Below are 16,146 nucleotides of genomic sequence, written 5' to 3'. Positions count from 1 at the left end.
TGCCGGCGGGTGACACGAGCTCCCTCCAAATCCAAGGAGAGCGGCGCGCGCCGTGCGCAATGTGTCCAGGTCATTATCCGCATTAGGGGAATTACTGCGCGTCCAGCGGGGATGTAGAGGAGATAAACCAGCCAACCGGCAGCCTCCACACACACAACGCACTCTGTTTTAGACCAGAGAGGGTCTTAAAGAGGGACTTATCAGACTCTCTTATTTTATTATTATTCATTATATTTCCCCCTTTTATCGAGTCTATTTGTCTATATTTTATTTGATTTTTAAATCTATTTTCATAATTTTTTTGTCTAGCTTTTATCTATTTAATATTTATAATAGCTTTAAAACTCGATTTTATTGTCATCCTTTTATTGCTGTTTTTTAAAATGTTTTTTTGGTTTTTATCTACTTTTTATCTACTTTTTCCTACTAATTATTAATTATTAATGTTTTTTTAATAAAAAACAAAAACAAATTTAGTCATCTTTTTATTGCAGTTTTTTTTAATCTACTTAATTAAATGATCATTGCTTTCAAATAAAAAAAAAAATCGATTTTATTGTCATCCTTTTATTGCTGTTTTTTTTAATGCTTTTTGGTTTTATCTACTTTTTCCTACTAATCATAGCTTTTTTTATTAAAAAAAAATCATAATTTAGTCTTTTTTTTTTTTTGCTGTTTTTTGTTTTATCTACTTTTACCTACTAATTATCATAGCTTTTTTTATTTAAAAAAAATCATAATTTAGTCATCTATTTATTGCCTTTTTTTTATCTACTTATTAAAATGATCATTGCTTTCAAAGAAAAAAAATCGATTTTATCGTCATGTTTTTATTTCTGTTTCCTGTTTTTAAGTGTTTTATCTACTTTTTTGATTAGCATATATCAAATCTTTTATATATATATGTCAAATCTTTGAACTGGACTAACCTGTATGAAAGATGCTACACAAATAAAGTGTTTTTGATATAATGATCCCATAAGAGACTGAATTAATAAAATATGATATTATAAAGGTGTTAAATATTTAATATGGGTTCTCATTTGTCATTCTCACCAGGTCATATTTAACCCTTTATTTACCATCATAACAGTAGTTTTTAAATGGTACATCATGTCTGCAGCTACCATCAATTTGTGATAATTATCAAAATAAAAGCATTATAATCTGAATACAGAGACACTAAGAACCTTTACTTCTGAATCAACTTGTGCTTTAAGGCGGTTGTGACATTGGGCGTGGCGGTGAGGCGAGTAATGTCTGTCTCCCTCAGAAAGGCGGGCCGTAACAGACTAACTGACCCAGATTAACACGATGTAATCTGCAGATTAACGTATCAGGATCTGTGACCACTTGTGTTTATTTTGGCTGGAGTGGTTTTCATGATGCCACTTTGCAACATTTATGCCACTACAGCCAATCAAAGGTAAACAAATCCTGCAATTCTAAAATCTTAAACATGAGAATGAGCGATAGATTTATGTTGAAATGGTTTATTTTAATGTGATAATATCCTTAAATAAAGGAGTTGCTTGAGTTACACTGCAGCATTGTCCACTGAAGTTCAGATGCACTGTCAAAACAGTCAAACTTAGATTAAAGGTTTGACTGGAACTCTGGTGCTGAATTATAATAAGATCTCAATATGCATCCAACCCAACAGCACCTCGTTAATCCAAGCAGCTTGAAATCTGCAAAGCAACAGTCCCGGTGAGTTCCTCTGCAGCTCTACGTGGCCTCCTCCGCTTTAGGAGCTCCCTCTGGAGCATCCTCCGAGCTCTGCTGCTTGACGTACTGCTGGAGGAGAGCGGACAGGTGAGCAGGGTGGCGCTGCAGCAGGGAGGCTGTGTGGGAGGTGAGCATCGTCAGCCCGCTGACCAGTTCACCGTGGACTGAAGTCACTGAGGGCAGTTTGGAGTAGCTCACCAGCCCCTGAGCACTCAGCAGCGTGTTCTCTATACAGGCTCCTGTTGACAGAGGGGAGCAGGCTGGTAAACATGTTGTTCCAATTATGTTAATAGCAAACAAGAAAGTCTGGCTGCTCTGCATTGATATCTATCTAGGTGTCTTACAGCACTTTTTTTTAATCTTCCTCAAATGGTCAGAAACAATTAGTAAACTAACTGATTGGCTTTAATTTATTATTGAATATATGTAACAAGCTAATTTACCAAATATTTGCTGGCTACAGCTTCGCAAACAAATATATATATATATATATATATATATATATAAATAAATAACTATATATAAATATTCAGGGGTCTAAGCAGGGATAAGCGCTATTGGTTTTTTTGTTCTAATTCTTCTTATATGGAGTCCGTGGCCTAGAGGTTAGGAATCGGGCTTGTAACTGGAGAGTCGCTGGTTCGAATCCCGGTACTGACAGGTCTAGGACTGAAGTGCCCTTGAGCAAGGCACCTAACCCCCCCTCCACAGCTCCCCGGGCGCAGTAATGTGCTGCCCACTGCTCCTTGCATGGTGTGTTCACTTGTGTGTAAAAAAGGATGGGTTAAATGCAGAGGTTGAATTTCCCCATTGTGGGATTAATAAAGTACTCTTCTTCTTCTATTTTCTACAAATTCCACCAAATATTCAGGCACATAAAATGACTGCGTATTAACATTTACATCTAGGCTCTTAGGGTCAGAAATAAAGTACCCATTTCTTATTTTAGCTGTTTTTTTGTCTTTACACTGTTAAGAAATTATTTATTTATTTTTTGCATGTAAATTAGTTTGTATGTTTCTGAGGCATCATTATGATGACAGTGTGATCTCTTTCTGCAGCAAATATTACAAAAAAAGTATTTTCTTTGTACAAACATACCAATGAGTGTCATCTGTGGGGCGCCCCTCAGAGTCGACAGCATCTCTTTCACTTTGGGCTCTTTACTAACAAACATAACAGTTGGGCCGATGAACAAAGGAGTCATGTTGGAGTAAATGCTGTCTTTCAGGAACGGCCGCACCACCTGAACAAAAAAATACGAAATTAAAATAACCTTTAATGATCCTAAAAGTAAAATGATTAGTAAAATTATGAACATGTTTTTAAAAAGGTTACAGTTGTGTAGCATGTTGTGTGTTTTGAGTGAAGGACTTGAGTGAAGAACAGTCTTTTTCTCTTTTATTTTTAATTTAAAAAAAATATTGTAACCATTTTATTTATCACCCAGTTTGCTACCTCGTCCCTGTCGGCCTGGGGAGATACATGCAGAGTATCGCTTCTTGTCACCTGACGGGGAGATTGCTACCTGACGTAGCACATGGGAGGATCACGTTATTCCCACCGGTTATTCCTCTACCCCCCATCAGGCGCCCCACCCGCTATATAGCGACCAGGATCAATTTTTTTTCAATTTTTCAGGATTTTTGTGAGAGGTCCCTGTAAGGGGGACACAGGGAGAACATGCAAACTCCACACAGAAAGGCCCTTTTGCCGACACCGACCAGCGGAGACATGGGCCTCCAGCGCCCACAGCGTCCTGGTGGGAATCGAACCCAGGACCTTCTAGCTGTGAGGCGAGAGCTCTACAAGCCACCGTGCCCGTGCGAGTCTTTTTCTCATTAACTTTGCGTCTTTACTTTAATACACAGCAGGGGCAAAGAGGATGCATGTTTCACAGAATACAACTCAGTCATAAGGACAGAATTAGTGAGATTATAAGTCCTCGATCAGCTAAATGCAACTGAATGCAGCTATAGGTAGAAAAAAAAGGTATAATATGAAGTTCTCTTGATATTTGTATTACTTCATGAGACCTGGTATTGGTACTTTATCTTAATTTTTAGACACCAAGCCCTAGTAATATCCCATGATAAACAACCAAACAAAAATCAGCAACAAGTTAAACTTTACAGTCCTTAATGGAGGCAAAGATCTCCAGATTTGATGGTTAAAATGCAAGACTGGGGTGCCCTGTTGGCCTTGTTACATCATCCCATCATCTCTCTGTCTACTGTATTTATACTGTCTCCAATGAAGGCATAAGAAACAACAAAAACTTCACCTGAACAAGACACAAGGGAGAAGACCGAAGGGATGCTTTCATAGTGAACTCACTGTCACACTCAACAGGCTTTGTACTTAAAAAAAAAAAAATTGCCGCAAAAATACAAATGAAACATTTGTTGTGTTACCTGATTGGGGAAGAACTTGACAGAGATGCCATGTTTATGAAGTTTGTGTTTGAGAAGTATCATGTCTTCTGCCTTACAGGCGTTGTTCTGGACCACAGCGATCATCTTACAGTCCTGGAACACTTTGTTCAGATTCCTCGTCATGAGTAATTTTAAAGGGCTATCCTGGTGGAATAAAAAACAAGAGTTTGTCTCATGGTAAATGTCTCATTGTCATTGTAATCTCTTATACTGTGCATACTGTTCCAACATGTCCTTGAGGTTTGAGGACAATGGCGACGTTTTTAACCATAGATATCAGCTCTTAAATTAAACTCTTATGAGCTATTTTTATTGTTATCATATGATAACAATATTTTTTTGATAATATTATAAATTGGACAATAATTGTTTGGACACATATATATGTGTCCAAACAAATGTACCTTTAGTTGTACCAGGCATTAAAATGAACAAGAAACTGGAGAAAACAAGGGTGGTCTAATATTTTTTTTTCCATGACTGTATCTACTGGCTGTCTTTGGAGGATGAGGAGATGTTGGATGTTACCTCCTGGACTTGTTTGGTTTGTGTCGGATACGCTCCTGGAGGAATGACATGTTTAGGAGGAATGTAACGTGTGACCGCCAGCAGCTTCTGTTTCAGGATGTGCATCGGTCTCCTGTGCCGGGTCACAGCCTTGGAGCCGTGCCGGACACTCTGTGTGAGGGGAAGCCATCCTGAAAGACAAATAAAGTCTGTAAAACTCCCACTGACAGGACAGAAAATGACAGAGAAGCCTGGGGCTGCTGTGCTAACACCGACTAGCCTCTGAGCTAACTGATTAACGCTGTTTAACTGAAGCGTAGCTAACACTGCTAGCTTTAAATAGTGCTGGAAAAAGGCGTCAAAGTAATAGCTAAAAACAGATAGGTAGCTAAAGACAGACATGCAGTATTAGCTCTGAATTACCCTGTTTCGGTAACAATTTCAGACACAAGGTCGCAGCCATTTTTAGCAGGAAAATATGTTATTCCGGAAGTGACGATGCCCAATGTTGCATTCACTGTCATAACGGAGGAAAGAGAATCACAACAGACAATACAAAGTAAAGTAAAAGTTCTGCTTTAAAAACGTTACCCACATAAAACTACGTACATATAATCAGGTTAATATAAAAGTAGCAAAAAGGAGAACATTTCCCCTGTGACTGTCACACTTTTGTATATTATTCTGTTACTAGTTTACTGTTGTAGTCTATTAACTGATTTTTATTTTCATTGTGGATAAATGAAACCAGATATTTGCCCTTTTTGCAGTTTAATTTGATTATCAACAGTTTTTTAGTTTTATTTATGTATTTTACTTTCGGTATTATTAACCCTTCTTACCTTATTATAATTATGCTCTTTTTCAGTGAGCAGTCGTAATACCAGTCAGCACCTAAGCATGGTGTGTTCAATGGTGTGTAAAAAAGGATGGGTTAAATGCTAAATGCAGAGTTTGGATTTCACCATTGTGGGACTAATGAGGTAATATTAATCTTAATATAGGTAACGTTATTGAAATGACCTGCAGCTCTTTTTTATGTCAACCGAAACATATGCAGTGTTCACAGGGTGCCATATCTGAATTCTTGATATGTGTAAATATAAGAACAACAAAGCTCTGATTGGCTGTTTGCTCCCAGTGATCCCTGTCTGCAGGTTAAAAGTATGTAAAGGAAGAATATGACATACATACAAAGTGATGACACTTCTAAAAAATCATTGCATTCTGTTTTTATTTATGTTTATTCAGGGTTTTAGTAGCAATGCATACAATTAAACACACACACACACACACACACACACACACACACACACACACACACACACACACACATATATATATATACTGTATATATATATAATTTAAATGTTTAATAAAATTAAGAAAAAATATATTTCTATCTCTGTTCTTACTCTGGTTTTTAAGCACCACTTATTATTATTATTATTATTAATAATAATTTATTTATTTTTACTTTCCCTATTTTTCTGTAATTATTTCAACCTTTGTCCTGCTTCAACAACCGAATTTTACTTTGGTGAATCAATGCAGACTTATATAATATTAAAATTACATGTTTGCACACTTCACTGGAAGGATGCTCGTTTTGTAATAAATAATTTTAAACGATAAAGGAAATTACATATTCGAGCAAAGACTGCAACGTCTCGCGTAAAACTTTCACTGCTGGCGCGAGGAACCTGTTGTCTGGCAACCTGCTGAATGATGTTTGTCGATGTTGTCCTAAGAGGAAAAAAACAACAACAAATGTTGCCTGGTAACGGCGCAGCCAACTCAGAACACCACAGACTGCTTTGAGCATCGACATGGAGTCCGTTAAGTTTGGTAGAAGTGTGTCGGCGTGTGAGCTGGACTGTGGACCTGCGGAGGGATGTCTCTACATGTGCGGGATGTGTCCATCATGCGCCTTCGCCCCCAAACCCCCGGGCTCCACCCGGTGCGTGTGGAAGGTGTCGGATGAATTCAAGAGGAGGTTCATGGTGGAGCTGCTATTACGCTGCAGGAACACCAAAGTGCTGGAAAGCATCCAGAGCGTGCTGGGTGTCACATCCTGGACTTTATTCGCTTACGCCAGGTCGAGGAGCCCGACCTCCCCGCAGGATTACCCGGCCCGCAGCAGCACAGACCGGCCGCCGGATGGGAAGCCGCTCGGCATGGACATGAATGAGATCTGGGGCTGGTTCAACAGCAGCCCCGACTGGATGAAATCACGTTATCTTTGCCGTCTTCTGTCACTCTGTGACTCGGAGCTATTGCGCACTGTGGCTAATTTAACCAGCGTGCTTCTGGTCAGGCAAAAACGAGGATTTCTGCAAAATAATGGTGAGAAGAAAACACGTTTTATTTACTATTTTTTTTACAAGACTCCTGCAATTCTCATTGGCTACCACTAGATGTCGACACAGGACACATATACATTTTTATGTCATTTAAATTAAACGTTTAGCCTACTTATTTCCTTATTATTGTTGTTTTATTAATTTATTATTTAGTTACTTAATAATTTTTATTTTCCCACTTAAAAATACTGACATTGGACTTATGATGCTGATGTCACAGTATGTTCTTTGTCTTGCTTTATTCATACTGTATAATAAAAATATTTTTTATCATGATGAAAAAAGTACATTTATGGACAAAATGAATCAGTATATCAAAAGTAATTAGAAATTAAGTGATTTAATGCAACCAGATATTTGCACTTTGCACTGTCTATTTTGATTATTAACATTTCTTTATTTATGTTTTTGCTTTCCGAATTTATTCAGTAAATCAAAAACAATCACAAAAATTAAGTGATTTATGTTAATGCAACCAGATATTTGCACTTTGCACTGTTTAATTTGATTATTACCACTTCTTTTAGATTTAATTATTTATTTAACTTTCCCTATTATTAACCCTTATTACCTGATTATAATCTCATGCTCTTTTTCAGTGAGTAGTCGTAATACCAGTCAGAATGATCAGGACAGTGATGAGGACTCAGAGGACCCTGCTCTCATGGTGGTGCCCGGATCCTCAAAGTCTGCGTCTGGAGTCAGCAGGTACAGAGACTTCATAGGCTGCCTACCTGTGGATCTGGCAAAGAGGATATTAGGTAAGTCAACACATGTCCAGCACTGCAGCTCTTTAGTTAGTGTCAACATAAACATATGCAGTGTTCACAGGGTGCCAAATCTGTGTTCTTAATATATTTCAATATGTTTACTTCTGCAAAATAAAAGTAGGTTGCTTTAAATATAAGAACAACAAAGATAAGATTGGCTGTTTGCCCCCAGTGACCTCTGTCTGCAGGTTAAAACTATGTAAAGGAAGAATATGACATACATACAAAGTTATCTAAACAGCTATCTGACAGTTATCTAAACATTTAGTATTTCCCCCAGTAACAACAATCAAACTTTTTTTTGTCTGTAAACTCTTACTGAATTTCTTTCAGTTGCCATTTGGAATAAACCAACCAAACTTTAAACTAAACTTGTATGTGTTTGCTAATAACCCATACCCTTGAAATTTCAATACATATGAAACATCGGTCACAATATTTACTTAAACTGAAAAACCCTGGGCTACGCGGTGGTGTAGTGGTTATCACTCTCGCCTCACAGCAAGAGGGTCGCCTGTTTGCCTCCCGCCTGGAGTTTGCATGTTCTCCCCGTGTCAGCGTGGGTTCTCAGTGGGTACTCCGGCTTCCTCCCACAGTCCAAAAACATGCACTTAGGTTTAATTGGTGACTCTAAATTGCCCATAGGTGTGAATGAGAGCATGAATGAAAGACTATTATCTACCTTTATACACACCCATGTTTTTATTTCTGACTTTTTTGTGTTTGTACTATAAAATGCCACTTGTATTGCTTTCTTTTTTGTTGTTATTTGTTGTTGCTTTCTCTCCTTGTTGTTGTTGATTTATTTTAAATTTTTTGTATATTTCTTGGGGAGGTGCTTCTTATAAGCCTATATAGGGTTTTTGAACCTCTCCTGCACTTACTATTTTTGTTACTTTTCTGTTTTTTTGTAAATGTCTTTTCTTATGGTGCAAATAAATAAATAAATAAATAAAGTGTCTGTAACTTTATGTCGGCCCTGCAATATTCTGGCGACCTGTCTAGGGTGTACCCCGCCTCTCGCCCAATGTCAGCTGGGATCGGCTCCAGCCCCCCGCGCCCCGAGTGCGGATAAGCGGAGGATAATGAATGAATGAAAAACCCTGGGGACAGTTGCAACATGTTAAAAATGCATTAAATTTAAATGATTAGCCTTTGCTTGTTGTCAATGAACATGGTATTCTGACAATTTGTACAATAAATATTATATTTAAGTATAATTTATTTAGTAATATTATGAAATAACGGTTACTGAGTTTTGTTCGTTCTGGTGTAGAACAAGCTTGAGTCAATGTGCAGATGTTACAAATGTTATTAAATCTCTCCATATTTCAGTGTTAAACAGGCATGTAGTCTGTTTTGATATGGCTGCTTAGCTTGAGATCTAATTGTGCATGAACAGTGTGATTGTCATCACTCTAGCATGTGTCTGATTGAAGGAAAAAGACTTGTTGCAACTGTCTCCGTAATGTGCATGTGTGTTTTCCACCAGGTCTGTTAGACGAGCACACTTTGAGACGCTGCCACAAGGTCTGTCGATACTGGCAGCACCTCGCACAGCAAACCGTAGAGGAAACCAAGTTCAGAAGACTTTTTCAGGATCAAATTAAAGCAATGATGAAGGTGGATGATTTTTATGTTTCAAAGTTGTAGTTTTTGGTGATTATAAAAAATCAAAACCTCTTTTTTAAGCAACATATGTGCTGAAATTCTTTTAAATGGGATGTTCTTTGCATTCTAGAGGAGCAAAGGTGTTAATAAAGTCAGTCCGACTTATGCCAACATCGTGGACGTCCCTGTACCTGTAAGGGATGATGACGAAGTGGATATTCGTCCCAGTGTACAAAAGGTAAATAAATCTACACCCCAGCTCTTAAAACTTTACTTTTTTTGTACAAGAAAGATGATTGCTGATACAAGGAATAAAATGTTTTTGGATTTTTATTCCACAGGTCAAGCCATTTGAAGCTGCTTATGCAAAAATCAAAACCAAGACGGTGCAAATGGAAGAGAGAAATGTTTATTGTGGTACATATTTTACCACGACGCTGCTGGACAAGTTAGTGTCTTCAGTTTCATACTTGTACCCTGCACATGGGAATAAAAACATGACTAGCTTGTGTTTTGGTTTCACAGTGAAGACCCCCATCGGGTGGTGGACTACAGAGGTGGATCGTTTATGGCGACGGCCTCCAAGGACCGCGTGGTACGTCTGTTTCATGTGGCGTCAGAAACAAAAATGGTGTCGGTGATGAAGGGCCATGTTGGCAGCATCCGGGCAGTGCTGCTCTGTGAGGACAGACACCTGCTGGTCACTGCCAGCTGCGACGCCAGTATCAGGTGACGAGGAGACGGAAGCTGGACACAGACGATGATATGTTCCTCCTTGTGACTAAAGTAGGTGTATTAGATTGGGTATTTACTGTTTGTGGTTTCTAGGTGTTGGTGTTTGAAGACAGACAGGTGTGTGATGATGCTGTACGGTCACACAGGCACCGTCAACTGCCTGGACGTCCATGCTGACAGACTTGTCTCAGGAGCTAAAGACAGTTTAGTAAAAGGTAAGAAGCCTTTGAGGATGCATATCATTGTTCAGATGTAGAATTTTCAGAAATATAGATAATATAGGATAAGATATGACTTTATTTTTGCCGCGTTGGGGAAATTTAGTCGTCACAGCAGCTTAAGATACAGACACAAAGATATAAAAAACAGAATAAGAATATATAAAAATAAGACATATACATACATTCTATACACATTCTATACATAGATTTCTGCTATTTGGCATTTATTATTAATATATATGTTTGTGTTTGTTTGTTTTCCTGAAAGTAATTTGCATTTTACAGATATTGCAGAAAATAGATAATAGAAATTGCAGAAAATATAGTTTAGCATGTTAAATAGGTTAAATAAGTTGTTGCATGTAGTAGGAGTATGAACATCAATAGATATGGATGCTTTATCAATGTCTGCTTGTCAACACTACAGTACTTTTGAATTTGCACATATGATTGCATTCATTTTACTTGTATTTGTTTTTATATGCAAGATTCTTTGTGTACTTATTTAGAGTAGTCATGTAATAAACCTTTAACGAGACACTGTTGACACATTCTTATAATTACAAGAATATTCTGGGTAGGCCTTTTCCAATTTCCAGGTTTTACACCCTATAAAAAAAGCCATCCTTGCCTCAAAGCAGTCATTTTTAAGTGATACCAATTAAATATAATGTGGAGCAGAGCTGCACATCTTGCCCATCGTCACACCTTTTTATAGGTCTCGTGTTGTACTTGATTCATTTGCTAATTTTGACTTTAGACTTTTATATTCACACATTCAAATTCTTAAGCAGAAAGATAAACTTTTCAGAGGTGACTGTCCATATGAAAAAAAAACAAATTTTCTCTATATCTGAATGTACAAAGAAGGGTTTTAAAATCAAGACTAGCTTACAGACACGTATTTAACTTTAAATGATTAATTTCTTCAATCTTTTCAATTACAATCTACATGAGTTTCCCTGGTGTGTTTGTAATTGTAGACTCAAGATGTAAGTGTTTTAAGCGACTTTAGAAGACTTGTGCAAAGGACACACTGGTGTATCCTCGCTTTTATCTCCTCTGCAATGCCTCCTGGGTCATAAGCTGCAGGATTGAGGAGGCAAAAATATGAGAAATGGGAAAGCATTTATGTTTTAAAGTGGTAATATGTTAATGTTAAGTTAACTGAACATTATGACTTTACTGCCAGTGTGGAGTCTACAAACAGGGAAGCACTTTGGGGATTTTCATTTCAAACACCCCAGTCCTGTCCAGTGTGTGAGGATCAACAGAAGAACAGTGTACAGCAGCTGTGATCGGGGCCTCGTCAAAATCTGGGACATGGAGAACGCATCGCTGCTCACTGTGAGAATATTAGTAGTTTGTACAGAATAATATATACAATAAATGTTTTCTTTTACATAAAGTGTACCAAACTGTATGTGTAACTGATGATATCTTTGCATTATGTGCTACTTTTCGGAAGGTGATTGATGCCCACAGGAGCTCAGTGAGGTGCCTTTTCATCGACGAGTGGCACTTTTTATCCGGGGACTCCAGTGGTCAGGTCATGGCCTGGAGCATTAACTGTGCCTCTAAAAAGTGCCTGATGACCTTCACCCACCCAAAGTAAGCAGGAAACCTCTGAAACTGATGAAGAATTACTTCAGGAATATCGTGTATTTAAATTATTTTAAATGTGTTTACCTTGAAGCCTGTTCCAGACATTTGTAACAAGTAAAAAATATAATTTTATTCTGTTTTAGTTACAGTATACTCAAACAGTTATATTCTAATGACCCTGAATGTTGACTTTTCTGCAGGGAGGTCAAATCTGTGACTCTCATCTACCTCCGTGTCATTACCGGCTGTGCTGATGGAAAGATACGCATATTTAATTTCCTCAACGGGGATTGTCTGAGAGAAATCACTGCAGAGACTGAAACAGGTCGAATACTGTCCCTGCACTTCCATGACAGCAGGTGATTCATGCAAGGGAGGGCAGAAGCTTTATAATAAATTAATAAATAAAAGCTAAAATTAAACGGGAAAGTAAAGAAACAGGGAATTAATAAAACTGCAAATCAAGACGCAAATTAAACCTGAATTATCAATTTATGTCACATTTGATTAATTCATTTATGCCTACATTTATTTTTTAATATTGTTTTTGATATATTTTAGGACACATTTATTCATCCAGCCAGTTATCTAGTTAGTAGTTTTTAGTGTATTTTTGGTGTTGTCTCATATTTTTTTCCTCACCCTCTTTCAGTATATTAGTGAACACAACATCCAGTGTGAGGCGCTACCAGTTTGCCAAAGTGTTCTGGGACACAGAGTCAACAGAGGGGGGCCAGAGTGAGGCGGAGGCTCGGGGCCGTTTGGTTTCAGAGAAATCTGCGGCTTCGCTCAGAAAGCTTCCCTTCACCTGTGATCACACGGCACAGGTGGCTGCACAGAGCCGAAAGATCCACAACTGTGACAACAAGAAAGCAGAGAGAGCCAAGCTGCTTCACCACACCTGCTTCCTGCCCACACCCACTAAATGTCGAGCACAAAGTAAGCACGCTCAAGTATGTGTAGGAATATGTCTTAAAGGGATAGTTCAGATTTTTTGAAACGAGGTCGTATGAGGTACTTATCCTTATCAGTGTGTTAACTACAGTAGATGGCAATTTGTACACCGTAAGTTTGAAAAAGCAGGCAGGAGTACCATCACAGAAACTAAGCAATTTACTGTACAGTTACCTATCAGTTTACACTATGTTAAGAATATTTACTGCTTTAACTTGCTGTCAGATAGCCCCTTCAGACAGGGGACTGAAGCTGTTATATCAATCCATGCTCTCTTCAAAACCACCAGACTCCTTTCACAAAAACAGTAATTTTACCTTGCAGAACATGGGAGTCGATGGTCTACCGCAGCCACAATTGGTTAGTTTGTTTATGTTATTGTGTGACTTTGGTGAATCTGAACTAACCCCTTAAAACACCAGAGTCACACAATAACACAAACAAACCAACCAAACAAGGCAGCGGTAGACCAGCAAGTCCTCTGTTCTGGTAGATAAGATTACTGTTTTTGTCAATGTAGTCTGGTGGCTTTGGAGAGAGAATAGAGAACAGCTTCAGTGTCCCATGCATAAACTTAAACAGGGCTGTCTGACAACAAGGTAAAGAGGTGAAAATATTCTAAATATAGCGTACACATATTTACATGCATTTTTGCAGCATTACATTGCTTAGCTTTTGTGCTAGTACTCCTGCCATCAACACCAAACTGGCGGAGTGCCGAGTTGTGGATAAGTACCTCATAAAACCCCCCCCAAGAAAATCAGAACTATCAGTTTAATATCAGTTGTTTTAAGTGAAACATTTCCTTTATAGGCAGAGAGCGCTGTGAGCCTGCTAAACAGTCAGTGATGGAGAGTGAGAAGGCAGCGAGTGAACGGATGAAGAGGAGGGGGCTTCATCATCCTCTGACACGCGACTCCATCCTCCTCAGAGTCAATGCCATCCAGAAGGCACAGTGCACAGATGAAGTCAGCATCAACATGGAGTGCAACGCCAGGCTGAGAGATTCCTGGGGACCTCACACGTCTCAGCATCCTCTGCACTGCGACCTGAAGCACACCCTGCAGACTTGTGATGTTCATCCCAGGAGGGCCAAGACCTGCGTGCCAATTTTAAAGAGAGCTTCCAGTCAAAACATGACAAATGTGATCAAAGGGAGAGAAATCTCCACCGCCCCTGACACCGTGAGGAGACATCGTCAGTGTTTATTTTCTAACAAAGCACAGCCTCACATCGCTGACACACACAGTGCAATCAAGAGACTCAATACAAGTGTCACAGAAGGGCTGCAGGCTTCTGAATTCATGCTCATGAGATCACGTCCTAATCCAGAACGCTGCGTGAAAACTAGCACAAATTTGCCCAGGATCAGTCCTGTGAGTCCTTTCAGAGAGCAGCGAGGATTCAGGCTGCTCACAGTCACCCAGCTGGAGGATTGTTGGGCCAAGAGGGATCTAATGCAGAACTGTGAGCAAAAATTGTCCAAGAAGCAGGACAAAACACTGTGAAGACAGTCACATGTGCATCAACAGATACTGATTTGTAACTTCTTCTTTTTTTTAGTCATATAATGTGTCAGCAAGACTCTATCTCCACTACCCAGTGTGTGTTCTGGACATTGTTTGTCTGAGGGATCATATTTTTTATGTGATGTTTCATTAAACCTCCACTAGGGGTCAGTATTGTATCATCTGATGGTGGCTGGAACAGAACCCTGATTATTATACAATAGTTTTGCAGTATGCTTTAGATTGTAGTTTCCTTTTTAAAAATACTGTATTCTTAATCTGTCATTTGTAGTTATCAGTGGTGAGTTTAGATTTTTCATTTAATTAAATGCATCTTTCATTTATACTTTAGTTAATTTTAAAAGGGAGGAATAACTATGCAGTTAATTGAGTTTCTATGCAGCATCTTTTACATATTTTAGGTGGTATGCATTTATAGCCTGATTGCATGAAAACTTGGCAGTAAAAAGTAGTATTTCCACATTTTTGAAAACTTAAATGGACTTTTCCCCACAATAATCACTTTTTTTTGTAATTAACTTGACAAAAATGCCTTTTCAAGCAGTTTCATAGATTTCAACAGTTATAAGAATCAGCGTCAGCCTCTTGGCAACTGCTGTTTGTTCCAAAGTGTTTATATTCGGGATGATATTCTCATCTGCTAACTTTCCCTCAGTTAATGAATCATCCTGAAAAACCTTCCTTCACCAATCGAACAACAACAAATCTTGGATGGTAGACTTTTGCGACTGCGGTACTTCAAACGAGACGAGTGAAGTCATCAGAGTGAGAGGAGTTTGTCCCATCCAGAGAGACCTTTCACCCTGCCACCTGCCCTCTAGCCCTGCTGCCTTGAGGGCATCATTAGGGGCGAGGAGGTTGAAGATCAGGGAGAAGGTCCTCTGCTTTGACAGCAGCAGCACAACAGCTGGGCACCCGTGAATAACAAAGGGGTTATGAGCAGAACCGACTGGCTAAGACGTCCCTCTTTGGAGAATCTCTTCTTTCAGGAGCGTTCTGCTGCTAATTAATTTGGTCTGTGGAAAAACTAGGAATAATGGTGTCTCCCCCTTTTTTCCTCCTGTGGCAGTGTGACGTAGGCAGACAATGCAATCCCCTCCTGCCACCCCAAGCTCGGCTTAGCTTCATCATGCAGCACAGCTCCCCCATTGTTTCATCAGGTATGGAGTCTCTTGTCCAGGGCCGACAGAGCTGCAGGGGGGGATAATGAGCGTAAAATCAAAGCAAAGTAAGAAAAGAGAAAGTCTTCATGGAGGAATGCTCTTAGACCTTCTGCTCCCTAGAGCAGGCCCAAGGGTTGGCTGGTGGAGAGGAGGGTACAGGTTTATTTATGCATGAGGAGAAGCTTGAAAGAAATGACAGTTAACCCTCTCGCTGTGAAAGAAGGTTTTTAAGGGTCGGAGGCAACAAAAGACAATTCAGTACGACCCTGCTGACCTCTGCTCTGCATCGATCTCCATCTCCAAAGGCGTGTATTTGCATCATAGTTCATTTGTCAAATTAATTTTTCAATTTTTGTCATGCTGTGTCAGCAGCAAGCTTGAACTCTTAACTCAATTTGGACAAAAAGCCTCTTTTTCCAGACCAGGTCGGGCGAGGCCAGTCATGGTATAGAATGTGATTACCCAAATCAAACCAAATGATCTGCATTTTTTTTTGTATTTGCATGTCACTCAGACGGGTGACTG

The 16,146-nt window shown here is 39.0% G+C and overlaps 2 protein-coding genes and 1 long non-coding RNA gene across 4 annotated transcripts in view; 1 reads left to right on the top strand and 2 right to left on the bottom strand.

Annotated features, from left to right (window-relative positions):
- Positions 1-1,477: 1,477 nt before the first annotated feature.
- mrpl10 (mitochondrial ribosomal protein L10) lies at positions 1,478-5,224 on the bottom strand. The gene is made up of 5 exons (XM_059324767.1): positions 5,094-5,224; positions 4,692-4,861; positions 4,143-4,307; positions 2,830-2,974; positions 1,478-1,967 (listed from the first exon to the last, which is right to left on the bottom strand). Exons 1-5 carry the CDS (start codon positions 5,131-5,133, stop codon positions 1,729-1,731), a joined length of 759 nt encoding a protein of 252 aa, XP_059180750.1. The 5' UTR covers positions 5,134-5,224; the 3' UTR covers positions 1,478-1,728.
- A 1,252-nt stretch (positions 5,225-6,476) lies between these two features.
- Positions 6,477-14,671, top strand: fbxw10 (F-box and WD repeat domain containing 10). Its single transcript, XM_059324576.1, has 12 exons — positions 6,477-7,016; positions 7,633-7,794; positions 9,296-9,426; positions 9,545-9,652; positions 9,756-9,862; positions 9,940-10,143; positions 10,243-10,364; positions 11,563-11,717; positions 11,839-11,981; positions 12,176-12,334; positions 12,628-12,914; positions 13,743-14,671. Exons 1-12 carry the CDS (start codon positions 6,500-6,502, stop codon positions 14,435-14,437), a joined length of 2,790 nt encoding a protein of 929 aa, XP_059180559.1. The 5' UTR covers positions 6,477-6,499; the 3' UTR covers positions 14,438-14,671.
- Positions 6,850-16,146, bottom strand: part of LOC131959386 (uncharacterized) — a 66,587-nt gene continuing 57,290 nt past the window's right edge. The window contains exons 2-3 of one of the 2 annotated variants that reach the window (XR_009389453.1): positions 7,605-7,775; positions 6,850-7,003 (exon numbers count right to left, since the gene is read on the bottom strand). This is a non-coding gene — a long non-coding RNA (uncharacterized LOC131959386). The remainder of the gene's footprint in view (positions 7,004-7,604; positions 7,776-16,146) is intronic. The other variant, XR_009389452.1, reaches the window with a different exon arrangement.

This window comes from Centropristis striata, chromosome 21, assembly GCF_030273125.1.
Source record: "Centropristis striata isolate RG_2023a ecotype Rhode Island chromosome 21, C.striata_1.0, whole genome shotgun sequence".
Lineage (NCBI taxonomy): Eukaryota > Metazoa > Chordata > Actinopteri > Perciformes > Serranidae > Centropristis > Centropristis striata.
The sequence above is the reverse complement of the archived record's forward strand: the minus strand, read 5'-3'. Positions and strand labels throughout refer to the sequence as shown.

What these genes read in the sequence shown, in the direction of transcription:
- fbxw10 (XM_059324576.1), top strand. Translation starts at nt 6,500, where the DNA reads ATGGAGTCCGTTAAGTTTGGTAGAAGTGTGTCGGCGTGTGAGCTGGAC. An exon ending in AAATTAAAGCAATGATGAAG is followed by an intron (nt 9,427 to 9,544) that starts GTGGATGATTTT and finishes TTTGCATTCTAG; the next exon opens with AGGAGCAAAGGTGTTAATAA. An exon ending in CTGCACTTCCATGACAGCAG is followed by an intron (nt 12,335 to 12,627) that starts GTGATTCATGCA and finishes ACCCTCTTTCAG; the next exon opens with TATATTAGTGAACACAACAT.
- mrpl10 (XM_059324767.1), bottom strand. Translation starts at nt 5,133, where the DNA reads ATGGCTGCGACCTTGTGTCTGAAATTGTTACCGAAACAGG. An exon ending in TCAAGTTCTTCCCCAATCAG is followed by an intron (nt 2,975 to 4,142) that starts GTAACACAACAA and finishes TTTTTTGTTCAG; the next exon opens with GTGGTGCGGCCGTTCCTGAA. An exon ending in CCCACAGATGACACTCATTG is followed by an intron (nt 1,968 to 2,829) that starts GTATGTTTGTAC and finishes CTCTGTCAACAG; the next exon opens with GAGCCTGTATAGAGAACACG.